Source organism: Micropterus salmoides, unplaced genomic scaffold, assembly GCF_014851395.1.
Source record: "Micropterus salmoides isolate LMB-PRFRI ecotype aquatic unplaced genomic scaffold, ASM1485139v1 Ms_hic_scaffold_20, whole genome shotgun sequence".
Taxonomy (NCBI): Eukaryota; Metazoa; Chordata; class Actinopteri; order Centrarchiformes; family Centrarchidae; genus Micropterus; species Micropterus salmoides.
This window is the reverse complement of record NW_024041151.1, coordinates 10,889,618-10,915,457: the sequence shown is the minus strand read 5'-3', so window position 1 is coordinate 10,915,457 and position 25,840 is coordinate 10,889,618. Positions and strand designations below refer to the sequence as shown.

At 40.3% G+C, this 25,840-nt stretch overlaps 3 protein-coding genes and 1 long non-coding RNA gene across 5 annotated transcripts; 2 read left to right on the top strand and 2 right to left on the bottom strand.

Moving 5' to 3' along the window:
* Positions 1-1,709: 1,709 nt before the first annotated feature.
* Positions 1,710-17,262, bottom strand: lrrc8aa (leucine rich repeat containing 8 VRAC subunit Aa). Its single transcript, XM_038733728.1, has 3 exons — positions 16,907-17,262; positions 6,920-9,041; positions 1,710-5,677 (listed from the first exon to the last, which is right to left on the bottom strand). Exons 2-3 carry the CDS (start codon positions 9,029-9,031, stop codon positions 5,402-5,404), a joined length of 2,388 nt encoding a protein of 795 aa, XP_038589656.1. The 5' UTR covers positions 9,032-9,041; positions 16,907-17,262; the 3' UTR covers positions 1,710-5,401.
* A 4,341-nt stretch (positions 17,263-21,603) lies between these two features.
* On the top strand, positions 21,604-22,608 carry dnlz (DNL-type zinc finger). 2 transcript variants are annotated; one of them, XM_038733161.1, is made up of 3 exons: positions 21,604-21,999; positions 22,159-22,305; positions 22,416-22,608. In XM_038733161.1, the coding sequence occupies exons 1-3, from the start codon at positions 21,676-21,678 to the stop codon at positions 22,566-22,568; spliced, it is 624 nt and encodes a 207-aa protein (XP_038589089.1). In that variant the 5' UTR covers positions 21,604-21,675; the 3' UTR covers positions 22,569-22,608. The 2 variants fall into 2 exon arrangements, with proteins under 2 accessions (XP_038589089.1, XP_038589090.1); XM_038733162.1 differs by having other exon boundaries at positions 21,606-21,999; positions 22,159-22,298.
* Positions 22,013-23,344, bottom strand: LOC119914124. The gene is made up of 3 exons (XR_005446731.1): positions 23,206-23,344; positions 22,885-22,976; positions 22,013-22,500 (listed from the first exon to the last, which is right to left on the bottom strand). It is a non-coding gene; the product is annotated as an uncharacterized LOC119914124 (long non-coding RNA).
* On the top strand, positions 23,111-25,792 carry uck1 (uridine-cytidine kinase 1). Its single transcript, XM_038733159.1, has 7 exons — positions 23,111-23,308; positions 23,709-23,868; positions 24,181-24,277; positions 24,393-24,535; positions 24,615-24,709; positions 24,836-24,884; positions 24,966-25,792. The coding sequence occupies exons 1-7, from the start codon at positions 23,219-23,221 to the stop codon at positions 25,157-25,159; spliced, it is 828 nt and encodes a 275-aa protein (XP_038589087.1). The 5' UTR covers positions 23,111-23,218; the 3' UTR covers positions 25,160-25,792.
* Positions 25,793-25,840: the final 48 nt, after the last annotated feature.

Genomic DNA, 25,840 nt, shown 5'->3' with positions numbered 1-25,840 from the left:
ATAATCTTTTTGGTCTTTTTGAAAACCCTAGGTTCTCAGCCTGCTATGCCAATTTCTGTATTTGTTTTCATCCTGTGGGTGGAAAATGTCGGTGCTGCATCATTCGTTTTGATGATCATGCTTCTCTAAACGTTTTCACTCTGCTCAGCCTGGCCTTGCTGTTGGCAATTGAAAATGACAGCCTTTGTGCACTCTGTCCAAGTGGATCGCTGTCAGATTATGAGCCGTAAGATTGAGAATGAATCCAAGATGCATTTTCTACTTCTACTCCACTACATCTCAGAGGGAGATATTGTAGTACTTTTTCTTTCTCTATATTTAGGCCTAGTTACAGTTTAAAACATACGGTGTTTTGTTATAAATTAAATTACCCAACAGTTTATACAAGTAGCCTACAGCTAGTAGTCTACATTAGTAGATTGGCTTACTATTTTGATAATCGTTTACAAAATAGTTCAACCTCAACCAACCACAACAGTAAAACCCCTGCTTTTACATTATTGCATGAGTAATTATAATCTAATGATCTCTCAGTCACAGAGAACAAGAAGTACATTTTCCTGATTATACTTACAACTCTTACTTAAGTAACATTTTCAATGCAGCACTTTTACTTTTGTACTTGTGAGTATTTTTACAGAGAGGTATTAGTACTTTTATTAAGTAACAGATCTGAATACTTCATCCACCGCTGAGCCGGAAATGTGCACAGGTACTGTATAAACTACATTAATATAAACAATAACATCTTCCAGGAATATGATACAGTACACAAAGACAGTCTACACAGTTATTGGTGTTACATATACTTCAAATTGAATAGGGACCAATTAAGATACTTTATTTGAGCATTTGCAGTTAAAGTTAAAAGCTTAAAGTGCAGGACATATCGTTAGCTACAGCTCATTGTACCTTCAATATAATTTTAATGTAGTGCTCACGTTTTGTATATCTCCATCTGTCATAAAGTCCATGGTCTGCTCAGAGAGGTCCAGCTTGCGGGAAAGAGACATCCGGGTAACATACATCCTGCAGACGCTGATTTCCAACCATGTGACGTGTCTAAATTAATTAAAGTGTAACCATAGAGAGGCTGTAATAGGATTTTGGACTTTAACTCTTTCATTGCAGCACAGAGGCAATAACCCCTTCATATCTTATTAAATAGAGGAAAGTGTAATCCTAAGATGAGGTATACATCAGGTGCAGGATAACTCTAAGGTGTGGGTCACAAGATGATTAACATTACAGGAAAGAAGAAAAAAAACTTACTTTTTGAAACATCTGCTTTAATATTTGCTTTGTTCCTTGCAAATTAGTATGAACCTTTACAGTTTATAAAAATTTAAAAAAACAACCCGACAGGGATTCAGTGTCAGCTTGACCTTTTGTACGTGAAGACTGCAGTCCAGTACAAGGCCCAGAATGTCACACTATGGTCACACTTCAACCTTTGACCTTGTGCTCAGTCGTATTTAGGTCCTTCCACTGTATTCCTGTTACCCTGCTTGCAACAGCCATGACAGAGCCATTTGCCATAATGTTATTAATTAAACCTGTGCTTTACCTGCTAAGACAAGTCAAAATGTCAGTAGACATACTAAGGTATGTAAAATACGTTTCCCAGCAACAAGCTCAACAGTGCTTAGGACTTTCCACTGAAAGAACTACTATCCACTGGATAAGAAATTAACACTCTTGCAAAAGGATTTAGTGTTAAGTATTTGTTTTATTATCATGTTTCAGAATGGTACAAAAGTAGGGTCTGAACATTAGGAAATCAAAGTTCAGTTGTCCATTGTCTGCTTAAAAAGCCAGTGTTCAGTCCACTGTGCAACAATTCATTGATAAAGGCCATGTCACGTGTGATACAGATGGTGCTGATTGAAACAATTCTGTCCATCCAGTTTATATTCAACAACGATTGTTGCTATGGGGTTAAGTGGGTGGCTTTCCGTATGGCTATAACACACGAGTTCAAGATTGACAAACTCATGCTACAAGATGTAATGGATCTGAACCCTGAAAGGGGAACCAACTGTTTTCGTACATCCCTAATCTACAGGCACCAGAATACAGAGATGATTTAATCGTACATAGTAAATACAATTGTGTATTTGAAAGTTTTATACATAGGTAGAGATTAGATGTCAATGCAATCATGGCAGTTTCTTTTTTGAGTACTGCAAGTATTGGGTTCAAAAAGGAGTATTCCCAAAAAAAGTCAATATATTGCAGATATTAACCAATGTGTACCGTTACACACAATGCCCACACTGGAGGGTGAGCTACCCTCCGTTTACAGTGTTAGATTGTCAAGAGTTGCTTTTGTTCAGTTGTGAAGTACTGTTTTGTTTTTAGGGAAAAGGAGCTGTGTCCAAAGATATCAGAACACTGACCGTCTGCTGTAACCCTCTGTAATTCTGTGTAAGAAAAAAATTATCAATCATGCCGTTGCACACAACTTAAGGCATACATAACATACAAACAGAAGCCCATTTTTTATATTTCATACTTTCACATAAATTCATGGAGAGAGAACACAAAGTTAAAAGCGAACGTATTTTGGCGCATTTGCACAGAATGAAAAAAAAAGATCTTAAATATATTGAAGTTATTTAATATTTAGATGAGAATGAGCTGCTTCTGACATGATACTAAAGTACTAGCATAAGAGTTTTCACTCAACCAAGGGGAATTTTATTAATCACTAAGACTTCCTTTTGGTGCTCTGCAAATGGCTGTCTGACCTCCTCTCAGACCTTCACTGATGCTGACATGCAGGAAAGGGAGTGCAGGTTAAATGTGCTCATCTTGTGACTCAGAGGGAAGTGACTGTATCACCCTGGTCAGAGCTCTGGAGGTCAGAAAATTAAAATATAATAGCCAGATAAAGAAACAGATAAAGAGGTTAGCACTTGTTACTAAGGCTGGAAAAACTATATTTAGTTGAGACTATCCAACCTCTAATGATATGACCACCAAAACACACTTGATACAATAACAGACATTGTTTAAACGTGCTATTTTGACACTCTGCGGTGCACTGCAGGAAGGAGATTTTTAGTGTCAGCAGCACTGGCAACTGCACTGCACCACTACAATGAGCCTATTATATATCAAATTTACTTTAGATGATGCAAGTTGTCCAACAACCTGTCCCTATATCTTTGGCCAGCTACTGCACTATAATAATATATTTATTTTGTTTAGTTTAATGTGCTAGTACCTCATTGTTTTGCCTATTAGCATTAATCTTTTGGCATCCAACAGGTGATGACATGTAGTGAAAAACATGTTCTTGCTGTTACTTGGCAAGACCAAAATTAAACCAGAGCAGACATTCCAAGGTGGACATGCCATATAAAAACAATGTTTATTTTTAAAATGTTATACATGTTGGAAAAGCTGAGATTCCCTTTGACCTTTGTCTGGTGGCATGTGTTCTTTTTTGCTCTCATCTTTGTCTGTGACCTTTGCTTCCAGTTTTTACTGGTTTCTAGTAAACACATTCAAGACTGAGGCTCTTCTTTCAGAACAGGACTGCACTTCACTAATGACCCCTAGAAGGGCATTTGGATTTAGCCAAGGCCTCAGTGAAAAAAATAAAATAATTCACTGTGAACAAAGGTGCAATTGTATCATTATAGTGAAATGTCCCTTAAATCTCTTTTAAAGCTAAAATCAAAAAGAAACAGCTGGTAACAATAAGACAACATACCATATGGCTATGTATGAAACAAAAGACGTTAAATATTTTAGCTATACATTTTACAACACATTAAAAAAGTCACGAACGTGATGTTTGTGATCATTAACAGGGCATACAGCTTGTAAAAGATAAGGCCATATTAGCAACGAGATGCCTGGCTGGAGTAAACATAGCAGGGTTACTCCAAATGATGCTATTAAATCCAAGGTCTTAACAAGAAAAGTGTTTCAAGCAGACAAAGCATGTTGCACTAATTTGGACCATGGATGTGGAAATCAAATTCTGTATACTCTCTCTGTGAATAAATGTTTCCCTTGTGTGGGTCGGTCAAAACCAGTTCCCTTCACTCTGTAATTTCCTGTTTGTCCTCATTTTGCTCCTGAATGGATAAACAAAGCGCTGACAAATGTGCAGCTTTCCCTTGAGTAAACCAAGCATGATAAATAGAAGGACCAGCATACAAACAGCTGGGCACTTGAGTCATCAACAACAACACTTCTTTTGGAAACTGGCAGTGCACCTACCAGCTATTTAAGACTCTCCTGTCTCACATCTGCAGGAGTTCAGCCACTTGGAGGTGCCATTTAGGTAATAATCATCTAATGGTCCCATAATTCAAAAAGTATCTTGATTCTTGCTTGTTTTATTGGTCTACGTATTATCTACTGGCTGTATGAGTGCCATGCGTGCTTGCACATGTTTTCATTTAAAAAAGACACAAATCAACATTGACCGGTGCTTTCTGAATGTTTATGACCCTGTGACTTTAATTCAGGGACTACAAACTTCGTGTCAGCCGGGGGACACCTTGTGTCATTACAATCTAGTCAGTGAAGCAACATATTCGCTGTCAACTGAACAAAGGTCACTTAAGATCTTTGACTACAGTTATACGTTCCACAAGAAGCTTAAAATAAATTCTTAAAACAACAAATCAGTTGCTGTGTCAAATGTGTTGGACTCACTGTCATTTTGATCATGTATTACTTGACATCACAACACAGGCCGTTTCAAAGGCCCAAACATGATACCAATGTGTGGTAGCATTTGAAAGTACCAAATTACCTTGACCTCGTTTCAACAGACCAATAACAATAAATCTCACATACCTTAATAAGACACATCAGTAATGTGTCTGATGTTTTGTCATGCAAAATACGGTGAAGCCTGTTTCACATGCCTAGTTAAGACATGATGTTCTGTGAATGAGTCAAAGAACAATGGTGCACTTCTCCACAGCTCCAGTAACAAATGTGCTGCCACACAGGCCGACGTTATAAATTAACAACTGCAGGGTATTTAGACATTGTACTGTAGAGTTTGTTCCCATTTGTTTTCTGCTGAATATTTGACAGCTTCTCTGTGATGTCGTTTCAGCAGTCCTCTGAGTTAAGGCCTAAGCTGTGAGATCTGCTGTGGGATGATCTGTTGATGTTCATCACGGAGTTGTTTTGTGCACACAAAACGATACCTCCAAGCATGTTCAGCGTACAGCGAGCCTGAAGAAAACAACAGGACCAACACCTCCATGCCTCAACAAACTAGCTGTCAGTTGCACTATAATTGATTTACTACTGCCAGTTTTCTGAGCCACACTGCACCACAACTGCAAATGTAACTGTAAAACCTTTGAGTCTGCTCGTTTATTTCTCCAATCAAGCTTCTTTCCTCTGCAGCAGCAGGTTTGGCTCAAGCTATCTCCTTATCGGCCCGCCAAAGCTGCTCTTTGACTTCTGTGGGCAGCGTGTTGAACAGGTCCTCCTCCACCACCAGGCCGCTCCTCTTCAACAGCCGACACTCACCGAGCTCCACTGGCAGGCACTCCAGACGGTTCCCTCGCAGCTCAAGCTGGGTCAACCCGGTGAGCTCTCCGAAGCGTGATGGCAGCGTCTGCAGGCAGTTGTTCCCCAGATTCAGAGTACGCAGCTTCTTGCACTTGAACATCTCCGGCGGCAAAGTCTCGATCTGAAGAGGGGAGGATAACAGGCAGAAAAACAAGGGATGTAGGTTAACAGTGTCACAAACAACAGTCGTGTATTCTTGTAGCCTTTGTGCTTATAGACAACAAACTCCTCATCCTATTTGTAATTCTTTTTGTTCAAAATTGATGTCCACAAAAAAATCACTATTTCCTATCCTATTGAAATACCTACATGGACACAATATTTACAATTACACATCTCATTTGGATTGATAATGTGCCAATAGTATAAAGAGGATTTAGGAGAGAGGCCTTAAAAACAGAAGAGACACCAGATGGGTCCCATTAAATAGAGCTATTTTTGGCTGCAAACAAACCTGCTGGAACCTATTTTCAGTGCGCAACCACACAAGCAAGCGCAGTAAAAAAGTAATAATAGTAGCCTTTACTGAAAAAACATGATCCTGTACACTTTTGAGTTTTTGGGGGAAATGCTGTTGTTCTACAGAATGAAATTCCTAAGTCGTGAATCAAATACACAGCAATACTGAAGCGATCTACTTCACCCAAAGCCAAATGGACTAACCCAGCCATGACTGTAATGGCAGGATTTGGCATCGCCCTAAAAGTATTTAAGTTAACGATCTTTGCAACTGAAACAAACAACATCCTGAATAAGGACCATTTGTGATGGTTTCCTTGAAAAGTAATAGGAAGTATACAGGTGAGGTGGGAAAATGTTTTAACAGAAGCTGATACTGTGAAAATGGCAAGGCGTACATCATGCTCAAAGAAAAATAATGTGGTCTCAGAGAAAAATTGTGTTAGTGTGTTGTGGGCTTGGCAGTAAAAAACCTAGGCTTGATTCCAGACAGGAGGACTTTTATCTAACATGTGTGACAGCACTTTAACATTTAAATGCTGTGTACAGAACAGGACTGCGTTTACAACATGCCACTGAACACACATCTTTCAGTCAGTGGAAAGTGGATAAACAGACCAAGATTATATCAATATTTTAAACCTTTTTGGACTTGACTTCTAAAGGACATTTTTAAAACTCTGGAACATACGGCAAAGAATCTGTTGACAAAACATAACTCCCCAGGCCTCGGCCATGTGGTTATCTTTGGAGCCATAATTCCCATCCTGTCTATGAATATCTCAGCGTTTGACCTTTATAAATACCTTATCTGGCCTTTGAGCTAATCTTAGAGCGGTGAAGACAGATGGAAATGTGATACAAACATGGACTAGACAATTTTAAGGGAGGTTTTGCTTCTCACCCTGTTGGCTGTCACAGCAAAGTACTGCAGATTCTGGAGGAAGCCTATATCAGCGTGGATGCTGGTCAGGTTGTTGTGACTCAGGTCTAAGAAACGCAGCTTGCGGCAGAAGAACAGTTGGCTGGGGATTTTCTCTATCTTGTTCCGGTTTAGATACAACCTCTCCAGGTTGGTAAGTGTTCCAATCTGAATGGGGATGTAGGCAATCTGGTTGTACCACAGCTTCAGGCACACAAGCCGGTGCAGGTGCTGGAAGCTGATGATCTCCTCTATTGTCTTCAGGTTGTTGTCCTTCAGGTCAATCTCCTGCAGGTTGTGCAAACTAAAGATGGAGTGTGGAATGCGTTCAAGATCGCAGCGAAGAAGCTCGAGCTCCGTCAGGTTGACCATTTTCTTCAGGCTGTTGAGCACCATCAGCTTGGTACCCTCGTTGTTGACGGAGAGCTTCTGGAGGTGCACGCCCACATCCGTCACCACCTGCGGCAGCTTGGTCAGGTTGCTCTTCAGACGCAGCACTTTGAGCCTTTTGAGCTCCCGAAGCCCATCGATCACAATGTAGCGGTTGTTCTCAGCACTCAGGTTCCCGGTTAGGTGCAGCTCACTGAGGTTCTTCAGGCTGTAGATCCACAGTGGGATCTCCTTGATGTCTGTGAACTTTATGTGGAGAGACTTCAGGTTCTCTCTCAGGAAAGCAAGAGCAGGAGCCTCAATCTTAGCCGGGGTGTGATAGAGCCACATCTCCCTCAGGTTCGAGAGCTGGGCGATGATAGGTGGGATGGTTACATCAGGGATAAGCTCCAGCTTGAGCACCTCCAGCTCAATTAGATCAAATACTGTGTCTGGGATCCCAATGAGCATGAACAGATGCAGCTCCAGCTTATCCTGGGAGTTCTTGGTGATTCGCTGCCTCAGCTTCTCCAACGTCCACTCATTGTTCAGGTTCAGCTGTCTCAGCTTGTTCTCGCTCACCTCTGACAGAAACACAGCAAAGCGCTTTGAGTAGAGAGGGTCATACTGATCTATCATGTGTAGCATGAAGGCAAAGTCGTTCTTCACGTCAGGGATGTCACTATAGCTGCTTTCCTCGCGGATTGATTCAAAGGAGTATCGTTTGAGGGAGCGTCTGAGCATCCAACAGAGAGTGTACATGCAGATAAGACCATAAACCACCACCAAGCTGATGTAGAAACAGGCCAATATCTTAAAAAGAGTTGCTAACGGGTGAGCACAATAGTAGGTGCTGTACCCTGTTAGTTCCTGAATGTTCACCGAGCACATTACATTGAACCTTATATAGCGTACATAGTAGGCTGTGTAGCTAATTATCAGTATAAACTTGATTACCTTGATGATGGTTTGACGTATGTAAAGACGGTACACTATATCACCCTCCTCTACATGAATCCTGAACTTCTTAACCTTCTCAAAAAGAGCCTTAGCCTGCTCCCCTTCCTTTTTATCTAAAACTCCAGTTTCAGAGCGATCCACAATTCCCTGTTCAATTCTGGACTTTGTTCGTTGGAGCATGGGCACGCTAGCCTCAACGTCCTCGCTCACAGACGAGGCCTTCTTGTCCATCGATCCGTTCATTTTTCCCAGAGGCTTGGGGTCGCTCTCCTCCACCACGGTCTCGGACAAAGCCCGTGTTGTCCACGGGGAGTCAAAGCACTTGAGGAGGATGGAGACAAAGTGCTCCAGTTTTGAGCTTGTGCGGGGGAACTTGAACCAGAAGTTGCTGCAGGCCAGGAAGATAAGGGTGTGGAGCAGCACCAGATAGGGGAAATATTTGGCAAACCAGTGTAGTTTGTTCTCATAGCACACAGCGTCGACATAGTTATACTGGTGACGGTCGAGGTCATACTGAATGCCTTTGGGTTCTGGTGCACTGATGGTCACATTTGGGATGGGCATGGTCTCGCATGACTTGTTGACCACCCACTTGCAAGGCAGGCAGATCATTTTGTCCTGTGTGACCTGCAGTGTACCACCGAACACAGCAATCATCAGCATTATGATTGAGATGTAGTCTGTGAAAACGTCCCACCATGGCTTCAGGATACGGTACGCTGGCTGGGTGTCAGCAAAGTACCGGAGCTCTGTGATGGGAATCATGATAGTTTATCTAAAAAGACAGAGAAAACAGGACATGAGTTGGTGAAGTATGGGAATGTATTCTGAAAACCATTTTTTGTCCTCTGTGATAGTAAACTGAATAAGGGCTGCAACTAATGATTATTTTCATGGTCGATTAATGTCCTCAAATGTCTTGTTTTGTCCACAACCCATAGGTTGTAGAGGAGTAATAAAGGAAGAAAATATTTACATTTAAGTAGCTGGAATTAGAGAATTTTGACTTTTCTTTCTCATTTAATAGTTATTCATTTAATACTAATTAATCATTGCAGCTCTAAAACTGAATATCTTTGGGTTTTGGATTGTTGGTCAGCCAAAACAAGCAGTTTAAAGATGTATGCAGGTCTTTTAACAACTTGAAATGCATCAAATTATTATTTTAAATGATCAATTAATCTATTAAAATTGTTTCGTCCATAAAACATTCAGAATATAGTGAAAATACCCATCAAAATTTGCCACGGTGATATCTTCATATTACTTGTTTTGCTGACACAGCCAACACTTTGAAATATTCAATTGACAGTTATATAAAACAGTACAACATCACAGTTGAGAAGCTGAAACCGTCAAATGTTTTAAGTTACATTACAGATGGATACATTACATATTAATATCAGAGTTTCATGCCTAAGAAGAAAGACATCACCCCTTTCTGTTCTGCAACTCAATAGGCGGGTTTCTTGTTTGTATACAAACACTACTGGATGTCCGCGCAGTCAGGGGTCAAAACCACGTAGCTGGTCAGAAGACTGTAGTCAACCACTGTAATCAACGTAGACTCACATTGTTTATAAATTCTTGTTGACTTGATAATAAACTGTCATTTCAGAGTTGGATCTGTTTGTTTGTGTTTCATTTGCATATTAATATAACATGCACGACTGCGCTGTTGTTCAAGTCAGCTGTTAGCCAAAAGGAAGAATGGATAACGAGGGAGAGAGGTGTTCTTTCCACAGCTGTAAGTATTGCTATTAGGTCTACTGTGTCACACTCAGAGATGCAAAGAACATGTCTTCTGTTGTAAACTTTGTGCGACCAGCAAAAAGCTTTCAACCGCGAACAATTTTGTATTGAAGCATCTGTTAAAGCAGCACAGCAACGTGAAACTTAGCCCGTAGAAAGAAACTCCAGTCTGTGCTAGTTGAGCATCCACTCGGCTGAAGAGAGTGACTCTGAGTAACGTTTTGTGTTTTGTAAAGCACTGAATACTTCTCTTATAAATGCATGTGCAAAACAGTAACGTTAGTTCTAAAGTCAAGACACTTCTCTGTGTTAAAAAAACGTTATGTTTCGTAACAATTATGCTCATTGCTGCTGTTTTGAATATGCTATTAGTTTAAAAAGTCTGGAGAGACATATTTCAGCCAGTGGCGTTAAGAAACGTTATGTATGTTTGTATCTGTTATGAACACGCAATTAGTTAAAAATGTCGGGAGGGACCCGCTTTGTTTTTTATTAGCTTTAAGTAGCCTATATCCATAGCCTATATGATACAGCATGTTTTCTGTTTGAATGGTTGTTGACTCCTCAGGTTAATTATTATTCCAGTAAAGTGGATTAAAATGCGCTGCTGAACAGGTTTTCCATCACTTTTAAGGATGGGACGGGGTGGTTGAAAGTAATAGTAATGTTACGAGTAACGTTACTATTTACATTTAATACCCAGTAATAAGTAACGTAATATTACTTTTTAATGGAGTAATAAGTAAAAAGTAAAGCATTACAATTTCTGTGAAATTTTCCCAACACTGCTGCTAGCCGTATAGACTGATATGTGGCAAAGACAGAGCAATGCTTTCTGCCACCTAGTTGCACGCGTATCTCTGTGATGACATTGCACACAAACCAGTCTATAAATCCTCTATACAGTTAGGGAAAGAACTCCAATTCAGTTATCGTCAACATACATGCAGTCCATTCAGCATGTTTAAAGAGGTGGTATTATGCTCATTTTCAGATTCAAAATCCTATTTTGGACTTGTACCAGAACAGGTTTACATGGTTTAATTTTCAAAAAACACCATATTCTTTGTCGTACTGCACATTGCTGCAGCTTGTCTTTTCACCCTGTGTGTTTAAGGCTTCGTTTTAGCTATGGAGTGATACATCTTGTCTCTAAATGATCTTTGTTGGGAATTGCACATGCACAGTTCCAAATTAAGGACTACTAGCCAATCAGAAGCAGAGAAGGGCAGGTCGGAAAAAGACGGTAAACAGCTTCGATTTAGCTGTAAGCTACATGTTGCAGACCAGGTTGGCAATTTGGACTGGAGCAAGAGTTTCAGAGTGGTGAGTTATTAATCTGTAACAAAATTATCTTTCATCCATAAAGTTTTAACTGAGCTCTGTCTCTACATCACAGTAACAACTTTATGTCCATTGACTGCTTGGAGGGTAGCTAGTGTTTGGAAGGAAGAGGGGAAGTGTGCTGCAGCTCAGGGTTTTTCCACCGGTGTTTTTGACAATGTGTCGGACTAGTCGCTCAGCGAGCATTATGACATATATTTTCATTGTGACATCACAAGAAAGGGAAGTAAAGACTGGACTACAAACAAGCTGTTTTCAGGCAGTTAAGAGCTGTGTTTTCTGTTGGAGATGGGAACTCCCTTTGGGGTGGACTTTGGGCTTTTTCACTTTGCAAACCTATTACATGCACAAAAAAGATCAGAACATCTGCTGTGTGTCATGGAGATCCTAAGCATCCTGCATGTGCCAACAGCACACTGCGGTTCAGAGACTGTAGAGAAAGCCTGACACAGCACACATGTTCACGCAAGTCTACGTTTTTCCTTCTCTCCTGACGTGCAACAATTTCTCTGCACAAACAAGTTCATGGCACAATGAAGTTTTGCCAGTGTCTTCTTTAGGATAGTGGTTCCAAGTTGAATCTTTAGTCATAAACATGAATCACTGCTCCTAGTTTTTTGATGAGCTTTGTCAAATGGGTTGTTTTCACTTCTTCATCAGAATGAGATCCGGGATATTGAAATCAAGTCAAGAACAGCAACAACTGGAAAGCTCTCTCAGCAAAATGTAAGTGATACCAAGTGAGACGTTGCTGCTGACCACGTAACAAATAAACCCCGAAACCAAAAGACTCTCCGGGCGTCCATTTACATTTGAGTGCATCTGCTCAACCACAACTAGGCTACTTCCTCACCCAGTAAATGTGTGAGTAATGCAACAAATACAGCAATCTAAGCAGTATTTTCTTCATGTTAACCTGAGACTAAGCTATTACTTGGAATAAAAGTTTGGTGTGGACAAGCACCAGCTTGAAGAGAATAGTCAAATATCATGATCTTATCACTTTGGCTGCCCATGTTAATACAAAGTTGGACATTTCCACAATTGTTTTCCCCTGTATGCTCAACTTTCCCTTTATATACAGGGGAAAGATGAAAGAGGATAGCTGGTCAAGCAGTCACAAAAAAAGCCTTGTTTTATCCAGTTCAAACCAGAATGGCAGTACAGTCACCGTGGGCCTCCGCTGTTACATCGCTGCTTTACTTCAAGTGAGAAATAACAGCACACGGTGACCCCAACAGCTGACAAAACACATGTAAATTGTGATCTTTACATGGTATTAATAACAACAACAGGCAAAAGGCTTTCCATTCATTGTATTATTGGCATCAGACTAATTAGATATCCAAAACCAGAATAGTACATTAATATGCTTAGTGTGTGTGACATGACTTTATCCAGAAAACTGCTTACTTCCACTGTTTCCTGTTGCCAAACACCGATGGCAGACAAATCTGAAGCCTTATGCATGTTCCCTAATTCAAACTATAGTTAATAGCCTTACGATAAAAGCATCAAACTTTTGAAGAGCTTCCCTCTAGCATCCAGTTCCAGATCGGGTAAACTCAATTTGTGATTGTGTGTCACTGATGACATCCAAGATTTGTTTCACATTATCTGCCACAGGAAAATAAAGTTCCATGCATAAAACTGCCGCCTTCCTAAACCACTCCTCTGGAATTTCAACCAAGGACTTCTCCTTTGACGAACTAAAGCCATCACCACCATAAAACAGGACCAGAGCAATCAGTCGGTCAGTCATTCCCATTATGTGGGCTGGCAGTAAAAAGGTCCCTCCACTTCTGTCTGTCTCTGGCCTTCTTCTCCATGGTTCCCCATGAGTTTGGAACTCCGGTGGGCGTACACGTCCAGATGTAAAGTTCTCTTTTGTTGCTGTTTCCGTAGCATGTTTTTTTTTTTAAGAAATAGGTTTGCTGGCTCCATGTCCCAACAGTTGACTATTGTTGGCTCTTAGGGGAGGGGGTGGAGTTGATTTGTTAAGACTTTTCCCCCAGCTCTTGGCTTCCTGTTTATAGCCTTATCCCAGTACATTTCTCCTGAATTTGTTCCTTGAACAAAGCTGCATTTTAGGGACGCAGGAAAATACCGGCACATCAACAGTATCAGTGGATAAAGGCTTTAAAAAGGAAATGTGTATTGTATCGGAGCAAAATGAAAATTTCTGTTGATATGACAGGCTGATAAGATGAAGCATTAATTATGTTTTTTTGGAAGTGTCCAAAACAGCAATGTTGCTATTTGCAATGATTGCTCATTGTCGGTCATAGAGGAGGAACCAAATCACATCCCTTCAACACCACAATTTGAACTGCTCATCTTAAGAGCCGCCATCCAGATCATTACAACAAATTTGTGAAGAACAAAGAAAAAAAAAAGGCACCAGCGAAAAAAGCCAGAGTTTTCTTATTTTGCCCAGTGAATGTGTGACATTTTAAAAATCACTGTATTTTATGTCTGTGTCTTTTTTCAAACTGAATTTTCATATTCACATCAACATACTGAATTTAAACAAAGGACGAAGGTCCAGGTTCTGAATCTGGCAGCCTGCTGAGGCCTTTCTATGCAGTCTGCATTTTCTCTTCATGTGTATGTGGGTTTCCTTTGGGTCTACAGACATGCAGGTTTGGTAAAACTCAGGTTTAGCCATGCCATGGCTCTCGGGGTGACAGTTTCAGTCAGTCATCCCAACACTTTTGTCCAGACTGGAATTAAACTGACATTAATTATGTGTACAGACAGATCAAGTGCCTTGATCAATGGTGGATGGGTCAGAGTTGGTATCAAACCCAGGTCTCTCACACTAAAGGCATGTGTCTTATCCATTGCTCTATCACCACCCCATTATGCTTAATCAGAACTGCTTGTTGGATAGACGAATACCTTCAGAAACTAACTCCCCTAACACCTTTCTGATGTTTGAATTTGCAACCGTGTCTGTAACTTTAAGAAAACTGACAATCACTGTGCAGGAGTCAGGGTCTGACCTTCTCTGTCTAACTCTCTTTCTTCATTCTTGACACAACTATTTCTGCCACTTCCCATGTGAACATCCAAGTGCAAAACTAGGAATGTCTTGTGCAATATTACCCCCATATTCAAATGATTTTGCCTCTCCCTCCTCTCTATAACGGTTGTCATGTGTTAGACCTGTCCTGAGTGTACACTGCCTCTCGCCCAATCCATGCTGGGATAAACTCTGGTCCCCTTTGCAAATAAGATAAGTGGTTTAGGAAATGGGTGGATAGAAAGATAGATAAATGGCAGCATTATCATTGCTAATCGTTGGCTTGAACTTTTATTACTTTCCATTAGACTTTGTGTTTGGTATCTCTCAATACTGCAAGTTCAAAAATTTCCACCTGAGAGCTAACACCCAAAGGACATTCAAAGTACTCCAAGCAACAGAGAGCCTCGTATTTACTGACCTCTTCTCCATCATGATAGTGCGCACATCATAATACAGCACGGGTGAGTAATCAACAGGGGATGGCATATTTGGGTATTCCTTCCCAGTGATGTGGTTGTTGCTTAACATATACTGGACTAGACGTGAGGGGAAAATTCAATCATCTCAGACAAGTTTAAGACAGGATCACAAGAGTCTCAGACCATCTCATATTGGTCGGTGCTGAGTACACAACAGGGATGACCCAATTAGTCGATTAATACAAAATTAATCTCCACTATTTCACCAAACAGTTCCTAATTCCTTCTTCAGTGTGAGGATGTACTGTTTTTTTTCTCTGTATACATCAGAGTCAGAAATACTTTATTGATCCCCGAGGGGAAATTCTTTTTTCACAATTGCACACTTGTCAAAGGTAGATAGATAAAGAGTATATAAATATAATAGTATAAATAAAAATATAAAGACAAATATAAAGGAGAGTGGGTTTTTACATTATTAAGAATTATTATGGTGAGCCAAAATGGACTAATGAATAAATAGCAGCAGAGAATATTGCACATTAATTATTGCACATTAAATTATTAAAAACATATTGGACAGAAAATAGATTATGAATTTTTGTATGTTAGCCGGACATGACATTTGTAGACGTCCCACCAGGTTTTAGGAAATTGTTCACTATTTTCTTACATTTTTAGTATAAATGACAGATTAATTGAAAAGATAATCTGTAGATTTATCTACACTAAAAATAATAATTAGTTGCAGCCCTTGCGCACAACTATCAAAGGACTCTACAGCCCCGACTATGAGATTTTGCTTTCTTTTGCGTAAAGACTCTTAGCACAATTAAATGTATTTGAGATGTGAATATATCGTTATAATTTTTATTAATTTGCCTGTTGCTGGGTTCAGCTAAATCCCATTCTGATTGGGTGTATTTTTCGATGAGTGGATGTTAATTGTACTGTAGGTATAAAGGATTCAGGATCACGTTTTTGGCGCCCTCAGATCCAAAGTATGAATTTTTTCCCTGTTCCACAAACAAAATCCTTCTAGTCGGTCTGCCAGTAGAGTTAGATAGAGTTAACACACGTAGCAAGGGTAGACCTCATCGAGAGATTGTGCAGTTTTCTTGTGCAGTTGGTCTAACAAAAACCTACTTTCCTTGAGGGCTGAAACTAACAATTATTTCATTGTCAATTACTCTGGATTAGTTGTTTGGTCTATAAAATGTCAGAAAATGGTGACAAATGCCAATCAGTCTTTCCCAAAGCCCACGATGACATTCATGTCTTGTTTTGTCCACATCGCAAAGATATTCAGTTCACTGGCATAGGGGAGATAAAATAAAATAAATAAAATACTTGGCGATTAATGTCGCTGATAGAGTAGTTAATAACGATTCATCGTTGTGTGTCTTTTTCACAAGCTGACAACACACATCTAAACAAAGGCGATTCAAAACCACTAAAAGCATATGTTGATGATATAACTTCAACAATGTGAGTGGTTATTTAGCCAATTTGGCACCGTCAGTCTAACCAGATAGGACTACAATAATGATACAAGGACAGCATACAATGTAGACTCTTACATGCATGTTACAGTGACCCTAACGTTATATCCTATAGTTCCACTATAATATCATAGTGGTAACATCGTGAGGCAAGATTAATTAAATACGAACAAACACAGTAATTTGCAATGGAAATACTCCAGATAAAACATTGTACTGTATTGTTTTTCAGGGCCTAACGTTACATTTTAAGACAAAGATCAGGATTTATAAACTCACATCCATTATAACGTTATATTACCAGAATACCTTGTTGGCCTTCATCTGTGGATTAAACGATATGATCGAGACATTTACTTAGCTATTCATCTGGGATTAGGAGCCTGGCTGTAATTAATGCAGTCTGTTGAAATAACATGTGATCTAACGTTAACTAAGAGACATTTCATTGGGTGTGCTTCTCAACGGCCGGGCGGCGACGGCAAATGATGTCTCATAACGATGCCCAGTTAGCAAACTGCGGCAGTGAAATCAATGATCCACACAGCTTAGCTAGCTAGTTAAAACAAATTTTGAATTTCAAAAAAAGACCCACCTGTTTTTGTAAAACTGGTGTCTCTCGCCACCTCGGCACACGGGTGACACATTTCTCAAACGTTTCTCAGCGGCTGCGGCTGGTTGGACACCGGGCCGGAGCCCCGTACGTTAGTGACGGAGAAGAAAACCACAGGAAGGTAACTGCCGAGCGGGTCCACACAACTGCTGCGGCACGAGACTGGCGGAAGTACTAGGACGCAGCCGCTGTCAACATAAAAGCAGGGTAGTGTGGCAATATGTCACACACAAAAATCTGGGATAATTTAAAGAAATCAAAATTGGGCATTAAAAAGGCCCTTCAGTAGCCTGTTATGTTAATATGATAGGACAAAATGCGTTTGTGGAGAAAGCTTGTTCAACTCTACGTCCAAACTACTCCACCCCTCCCTTCAGTGGACCTTCAGAAGCCCCGCCCCCTGAATCACGGACGAGCATCGCCAAGGCAACAATACTAAACGACTGGGCAATATGGCGGAATCCAAAACCTCTGCTACCCGAGATAAGAGTAGCTGAAGTAAACAAACATTATAATATAAAAAGTTATCAAACAAACGACATGCAAGCCTAGCGAGTTAGGTGCGACCTCAACACCAACAACACTGTTGCGTATAACGGATTTTGATCAAGGAGAGGCTCAGTCCGATGAAAATTAACAAAAGATTTAATTACAAAAATTAGTGAATAAAGAGATAACCTTACAGAACAAACGAAAACACTGCAGTGGACTGAAGAAGCTTCTCTGTAAAGATATAACCAGTCACCAAGTTACTGCCAGAGGACCGGAAAGTTGCTTTTCCTCACAGATTCACAGCTTACAGTCCCGATTCTATCAAAATATGTTGTTAATATCCTCCAGGTATGTGGGCGGGTCCTTTTTCCTCCAAATGGCTCAGGACCATAGCCATTGATCGTTTGGTTACTTCTTCGTCACCCAGTTAGAGAGGGTGTACCATACTGTTCTACTTTGCTTTTGGTCGAACGAAAGAGAGCCGACCCCAGACGTAGAACCCCTTTAATTTACAGGAATACACAGTCCTTGCTCCACCAACTAGTCATACAGCACAACAGGGGTTGTCTCCAAAACGGTCGACAAACAATCTTAGGAGTCTATGAAGAAGTTAAACAAAAGGATCCTTCTGGCACTAAACAAAGAGGTGTCAGTTTCGTTCACATTACAAAGAGGAGATAAACAATGGTTTAATTAACATTCTAATGCAATTGTCTCGCCTAAAACCCTGCAGTTCTACATTTGAAGGAAAACACTGAAACACTGGTTGTTGTAACTTTTTAAAACTCAACAACACCAAACATGTACGTACTGTATGTGGCAGGCAATCAAAATCATCACAGGCTACAAAAGCCACATTAGCCTACCAAATGAGCTAAACACATTTTATGCTGTCTTTGATCTCCTCAACAAAGAGTCAGTTTAGTCTACTCTGCCTCTAGAAGAAGGTCCACTGTCCGTATCTGCAGCAGATGGGAGAAGAATCCTGAGACTGAATATGAGACAAACTGCTTGGACTGATAACATCCCTGGCCATGTACTAAAACATGTGCCAATCAGCTGGTTGATGTTACTGATATTTTGTACATATTACTTTCAAAGCCACCATCTTCCCTGTACCTAAAAAGCCTGCAGTGTCTAGTCTGAATGACAATGGGCCTGTGGCGCTCACCCCCATTTTGATGAAGTGCTTTAAGAAACTTGTTCTCCAGCACATAAAAAACAACATCCCAATCAGCCTGGACCCTCACCAGTTTGCATTCAGAACCAACAGATCCACAGAGGATGCCATCTCCACTGCCATCCACTCAGTCTTCGCACACCTTGAGAAAAACAACATGTACATCAGAATGCTGTTTGTGAATTTGGACACTATGCTCCATCGCGCTGTGTACATGTATGCATGTATGTACCTGTATATCACATCCACCTCCGACATGTACATAATAATGATAATATTTTACTCCTGCATCCTTTGCACTTTGCTCACTGCACTAGCCTGTGTCTGATTTTATTTTATCATTGTGTTATTGTATTATTGTATGAGTAAGCACAATCCTGTACAATGTGCAATATACAATCCAAAGTCAAATTTCTCCTGTGTGTACACATACCTGGCAATAAAGCTGATTCTGATTCTGATTTCATCTCAGCAGTCAACACAATCTCCCCCATGAAACTCATCAGCAAACTCAGGACTCTGGGCTTAAGTACCACACTCTGCAACTGGTATTGGACTTACTCACAAACAGACCCCAGACAGTTTCGGACTGGCAGCCACACCTTCTTCACTCTATTGCGAAACAATGTAGCTCCTGGGGGCTGTGTGCTAAACACCCCTCCTGTTCACGGTGTATACCCATGACTGCAACCTCTCACCTAAAGAGAACTAGCATGGGATGTGAACTGCACAGGATAGGAGGGCATTAAAACCGCTCAGAGGATCATTGGTAGCCATCTACCGAGCATCAGTGATAAACTTGTGAGGTGAGGTACCTGTGCAAAGGATACTAAAAGACACCCTGCTGCCATCTGGCCAGTGATACAGACGTATCCACTGTCGAACCACCAGACCTCAGAACAGCTTCTTTTCCCAGACTGGATGACTTCTAAATTTATCCTGAGCAGTCCACCACCATCCATCCATCCATCCATCCATCCATTTACTGTAAATATTTTTGCATATAATGTTTGCCTTTGTGAGTAGCATAAAGAAAACTATAACTAAATCACACCACACTGTATTTTTTAAATTCATAAATGAATCTACTTTGTACCTTGGATATATATAGCCTATATATACACACATATGCACGTATACTGTGTCATACTGTGTTATACTTAGTCAACAGGCACACAAGGCTTGGAATAATAGTGAATTATAGCCAAACTTTAACTCCCCTGCTATCACATAGCCACTTCTAAACATGTGCATAGTCAAATAGCCAACAATCAAACTTCCAGAAAGGACTGTTAAATAATAAATGTTGGCTTAAAGTGAGGTCTTATAAATAAGCATTGAAAGCTGTAAAAATTAATAGTGCAGAATATTACATAGCAAGTAGTGTGATATTAAACCACCAGCATTTGGGGATCATTTGTTTTAAGGTAGACAACCCCACCTTTCTGTGATTTGTTATTAGGTTGGTGTATAAAATACTAAATATATTTATTCTGTCCTGGTTTTATCATGTGATACACGTTAGCCCTATGCTGACATCCTTTACAGCACACAAAAACTGCACTTGGACTCACTACAGCAGCAGAGTATCAGCACTGGGCGGCCTCCCAGTTTCAGACTGACTGCTGTTTCCGCCAAACAAGCTCCCCCCACCTTTCCCAGCAGTATTAAGTAACACAACCCTTCAGTCACCACCAGCTCACTAAATGTGTCATTTGTGGACATCAGCTGTACACTGCAGCAGTGCTGACCTTGTTGGGATAATGGAAATTGTTTTCTTACAAATACATAATGTGTCCCTACTTCTCCTTTTCTCACTAAAGGACTGGCAAACAATGAGGTGATAAAATCTGTCCCTGATTTGGACCACACGGGCCTGTCCAGAGGTACGTTGGAGATTGGAAGGAAAATCTGAGTCTGAGTCTTTATGTCACCCTCTGGTGGTTGTGTTCTCCACACTAGGATGTTTACTTGACCAATATGTAAATTGGATTTTGTCTTTGAATTGAAATTGAAATTTTCCCTCCACACACAATGACCAGGGACAAACAAAAATTACAAAGGCCAGTGAGCATGAACAAGACTGTCACTGTCACAGTTGAATATTAACAAAATTCATCATTCCTTAAAATGGCTCTGCATATAATAGAATGAATGCCTAAAAATCACATGTATTGGAAACCTGGTGATACACATATCGAAAATATAAACTTTATTACTATCCTCATTCTAACATAATTTCAATAATGACAATCAAGACAGGATTAACTGTACTATTTCCTCTTCATTCTGGTCAGATGATTTCTGTAGTAATTTAGTACCTCTGATGGAGTTTGTTGTTGTGTTAATTAAATGTACATTTTGTATTATAAAAATAAAATATACTTAGTGTTAAACGTAAAAATGTACTCATAATACAGAATGGCCCCTCCTCATTTTAAGGTTGCAGGTGGTCATGGTCAGACTAATTTGATTTACTTTGTGCGTCTGGGTAGTTTATCCAAAAATAACGTAACATAACATAATTTATATTTACGAGTTAATGTTGATCGTATGTTTATATTTAAAATCGGAATCTGGAAAGTAACAAGTAGCTGTCAGATATTTGTAGTGGAGTAAATATATTCCTCTGAAACGTGGTAGACCAGACTAAAAGGATAAAATAAAATAATCTAAAAGGGAAATACTCATGTAAAGAGTACCTCAAAATTGTACTTAATTACAGTGGCGTAACTTGACTGAAATATTTCTAACCTGAAAATACTACATTTGCAGTCAAAAAGCCCATTCTCAGAATCTCTAGAAAAACTTTATCACACTTCCAAGCTAATGAAATATAAAAACAAATCTATTTCAAATACATGTAATGTTTTTTCTTTTATTTGTTTATTAGATGCAATGTCATGTCAATGCCATAGGCCGTATATAAAAAATGCTCATCACTTTTAATATATTGTAAAAAAATAAAGTTGTTTATAAAGTTCGTTTTGAAAATACCAATACATGTGATGTCATCACACCGCGACAAATTAAACGTTGATGAAATCGCTTGTAACGTGTAGGTGCTTTGATACTTGTCATGCTGGTTTTACAGAAATGTTTTGCTGTTTTACGTTCACCATTTTTTTCGAGGACGATGCTGACTGTCAGCCGGTTGTTTCGCAGTCGTTCAGCGCCGTCTAGACTCTGTGCTGTGGCTTCCTGTCGTCCTCAAGGACCGCCGAAGACCAGGACGGGGCTCCTCTCCGCACACGACAAGAGTAGTTTTCATATTTTATTACCTGCTGACAGATGTAAAGCTCGTCTTAGCAGTTATAGACGATTCTCAACTTCACCCGGTATCAGAAGTGACTCTATTGGAAAAATCCAGTCAACACATTATCACCTCATTTACACATGCAAGGTACCAGGACCAGTGTTGGGCCATTATTTGTGCTGTTGCTTTATTTAATCAGATGTTAAAGTTTTCCATCTTGAAATCCCAAAACATTTTCTTGGTCTGTTTGTTTTATGTTGTGACATATCCCTGGGTTTAAAAGTCATTTATGTGACATGTTTGCAGGTTTGCTCTACTAGGTCCACGCAGAAGATATCCAAGCAGGCTTATCACAAAGGTGTTGTGATAGTGACATGTTCAGGATGCAAGAACCACCATATCATCGCTGATAACCTCAACTGGTTCTCTGACCTGGAAGGGAAGAGGTTGGAGGTGCTTTTGACCCATGCAGCCTTTTGAGCATGGAGTGCGCACGATGTTCAAAATACACTAGACATGGGTACATTTCTGAATTACTCGTGTTGTGTTGTTTTCCACTTTAGAAACATCGAGGAAATCCTTGCTGCCAAAGGAGAGACTGTGAAGAGATCGAAGGAAGTGCTGCTTTGGAGATAGTGGTGGATGAATCTAGGAGAGAGAAGTCACAATGTGTGGAAGACAGAGAGAAATCAGACGATGACCTAGAAAAACAATGATGCAGTGCTTATAATTTACGTGCATATTGTAATTAAAAAAAAAAAAATTTATTCCACAATAAACACAAATCGTTTTATTTGATCTTGTATTTGTTGTCATGTATTCTAAGCAAGAGATAGGGAAATGACTGAGACTAGCTTTTAATAGGCTAGAACTACAATCCCAGCAAAAACAGTAAAAGGAATGTATTTATTAATTAATTAATACTTGAGTCTTTACTAACCACAACCAACGGTATTCAGAATCAGGTATTTACTAGGTATTTACCCCATTAATGGCGTGCACGCTAATAGCTCTTGTCTAGCTATGTAGTACCTGTTGTCACTTGTAGATGTCCCACTTTCTTGATGCTTTTTTGTAGCTTACGCTGTTCCTCAAATGTAAGTCGCTCTGCATAAAAGCTTCTGCTAAATGAGTAAATATAAATTGCCGACGATTAATATAGGTAGTAATTTCTCATATTTTATCGAAACGGGTAGTGATTAATCTTTTATGTAAATACTAGATGCAGTTCCGCTCCTAGCTGTCCTGCTTGGTACTTCAGATAGCCTGATTTCTCGCGAGAACAGCGCGTTGCTGTTGCTACAGATAACTAGCTAGCAGCCAAGCTACCTAGGTTTCTGCAGTCTTTCTTACCAGTTGGACTGCGATGGATACTCTTGGGACCCTAGACGAGGCAGAGAGGCCCCGTCACCGCCCTTTCCTAATAGGGGTCAGCGGAGGAACCGCCAGCGGCAAGGTCAGTCCCTTTTTCAGGCAGACGAACTACGGAGTTAGCATCTCGAGTAGCTTAGCTTAGTGTGCTAGCTGCGCCAACATAATAGCACCAGGCAAACTGTCAAAACAGCAGGCACGCCCCCTTGCTCTCTTTATATTTCTTCTTTCCATTAACACGCCAGAGCAGTCATTGCATTTCTGCTCTGTTAATTTTTACTACCTTTGCCAACACTTCCTGTTGCCCTTTTAGCGTTAAATGGCGTCATACAGCTAACTATTTCCCTCGCAATGACTGACCAAGAGTCAGCTGATTAACGTTACTACATTGAGAAGGTCATTTGTTCCCCCTATAGCTCAGGACACAAACTTGCTGTTCTATCCTAGTAAAGCATAATGACAGGTCATAATAAGTTTTCTGCCAGTCAACAGTTTGCGCCAAGATCATGGAGCTTCTGGGTCAGAACAAGGTGGACCACCGCCAGAGAAAGGTGGCTATTATCAGCCAGGACAGCTTCTACAGAGTCCTGACTCCGGAGCAAAAGGGGAAAGCGCTGAAGGGCCAGTACAACTTTGATCACCCAGGTAGGCCCAGGCGATAGTGTGGTCTTTTTACCTGCCCAGTTTCTTAACAGTACACACACCTCCCTGCCTATATGCAAAAGTCAGCCTCTGATACCTAATAACAATAGCAGTATTTCCCCACCTGTAATGTTCAACCAACACCACTCCTAATATGGATGTTTTTGTGTTTTGCATGCTTTTGAAATGTAACACACATGTAACCTGCAGTTACAACATGTTATTAACAGACTCTGCACTAACATCTGCTTATTTACATGCTGCATGCGCTGCCTTGATTTTTTTAAATTTTGCTGTCTGTTTAATGTCTTGCAGAGGCATTTGATAACGAGTTAATGTACCAAACCTTGAAGGACATTGTGGAGGGAAGGGTGGTTGAAGTGCCAACGTATGACTTTGTCACCCATTCCAGGTAGGGAGGAAGCATTTCACATTCATGAAGCCCTAATGAGAAATCTTGTATCAGCTTTTCACAGAACAGTTCTCATCTCATGCCTCTGTATGAAAAACCGTGTGCATATTTCCAGGTTGGATGACAGGATCACAGTTTACCCAGCAGATGTGGTCCTCTTTGAGGGGATCCTGGTCTTCTACCCCCAGAAAGTGCGGGATATGTTCCACATGAAACTTTTCGTGGACACAGATTCAGACGTCAGACTGTCTCGCAGAGGTATTTTATGTCTCCTTCACGCATGATATTCCAGATGTTGCCACAGTATAGATAAATTTTAACGAAATTCTCCCCGTAGTTCTGCGAGACATGAACAGAGGGAGAGACTTGGAGCAGATTCTCACTCAGTATACCACCTTTGTCAAGCCTGCTTTTGAAGAGTTTTGTTTGCCTGTAAGTATAGTTATCACAAATTGTGTGCCTATTTTCCAGCGTCTTATTCAGTCAAAAAACCTCCTTTTGCAGCAGCCACTATCAAGCACTACCTCACTTTATTTGTAAATCTCTTGTCTCTCTCAGACAAAGAAGTATGCAGATGTCATCATTCCAAGGGGAGTTGACAATATGGGTAAGTGTTTTTTTCTTTAAGTATGCTTTTCTGCTAACTCCTGCAGCTCGATTGCTTGACAAATCAACGGTCTCTCACCAGTGGCCATCAACCTCATCGTACAGCACATCCAAGACATACTGAACGGTGACCTCTGCAAATGGCAGCGTGGGACCATTAATGGCCACGGGCGGAGCTTAAAACGGGCCATTTCGGAACAGATGGATCTGCAGAACGGAGCCGCTAACCCTGTGGGAAAGAGGGTCCTGCTGGAGCCCAGTTGTCGGCCTCACTGAGACTGTGTGGGCGCATGGGGTGGACGGATGTGTCCAGACTGTGAATGAGCTTCGAATTAGGATTGCTGCTACTGATTTGTGCTGGATGGGTCAGCAACTGTGATGCCAGTCTCACCCTCTGCAGCCTTTTAAAAAAAACAGAGTATCCACAATCCCATGGCGTTTGACACTTCTTCATAAATTTACAGTAATTATTGGTGCATAACAGATATGCTAATAGATTATGCTTTTCACATGCAACAGTCTTCCATGATATGGTTTGATTTCTCAGCGTTGATTGTGGTTGGATACTTACTGATATGGATTCAGTTGAGGGTAGGAAGCGTTTTTTAAATGTTTAGTTAGTCATGCTTTTGCACAATTTGACCTTACAATTATATTCCTTCTTGGTTGCTTTAACAGAGATTATATTAATACTTAAGTGTTGTAGTTGTCGTATTGCTTTCCCTGTTCTTTTAACTTATTTAAATCAAATTTGGCCAGGTGGCTGTGAGGTTCAGTTGTTTCAAACCTAAATTGGTATCAAGTGCTTCCTTTTGATTATTTACAGTTGAATACATGCCTTAATTTTTTTAAGTTCATTATCCACCGACCATTCTGTACAACAATAAATGGAAATTCTATTGTGACGTTTTAAAGTGCATGTCTCTTTTGAATTTTGACAATTTAAATGAGGATTCT

What these genes read in the sequence shown, in the direction of transcription:
- lrrc8aa (XM_038733728.1), bottom strand. Translation starts at nt 9,031, where the DNA reads ATGATTCCCATCACAGAGCTCCGGTACTTTGCTGACACCCAGCCAGCG. An exon ending in TTGCTGTGACAGCCAACAGG is followed by an intron (nt 5,678 to 6,919) that starts GTGAGAAGCAAA and finishes TCCCCTCTTCAG; the next exon opens with ATCGAGACTTTGCCGCCGGA.
- dnlz (XM_038733161.1), top strand. Translation starts at nt 21,676, where the DNA reads ATGCTGGTTTTACAGAAATGTTTTGCTGTTTTACGTTCACCATTTTTT. An exon ending in ACCTCATTTACACATGCAAG is followed by an intron (nt 22,000 to 22,158) that starts GTACCAGGACCA and finishes ACATGTTTGCAG; the next exon opens with GTTTGCTCTACTAGGTCCAC. An exon ending in TGGAAGGGAAGAGGTTGGAG is followed by an intron (nt 22,306 to 22,415) that starts GTGCTTTTGACC and finishes TTTCCACTTTAG; the next exon opens with AAACATCGAGGAAATCCTTG.
- uck1 (XM_038733159.1), top strand. Translation starts at nt 23,219, where the DNA reads ATGGATACTCTTGGGACCCTAGACGAGGCAGAGAGGCCCCGTCACCGC. An exon ending in GAGGAACCGCCAGCGGCAAG is followed by an intron (nt 23,309 to 23,708) that starts GTCAGTCCCTTT and finishes GTTTTCTGCCAG; the next exon opens with TCAACAGTTTGCGCCAAGAT. An exon ending in GTACAACTTTGATCACCCAG is followed by an intron (nt 23,869 to 24,180) that starts GTAGGCCCAGGC and finishes AATGTCTTGCAG; the next exon opens with AGGCATTTGATAACGAGTTA.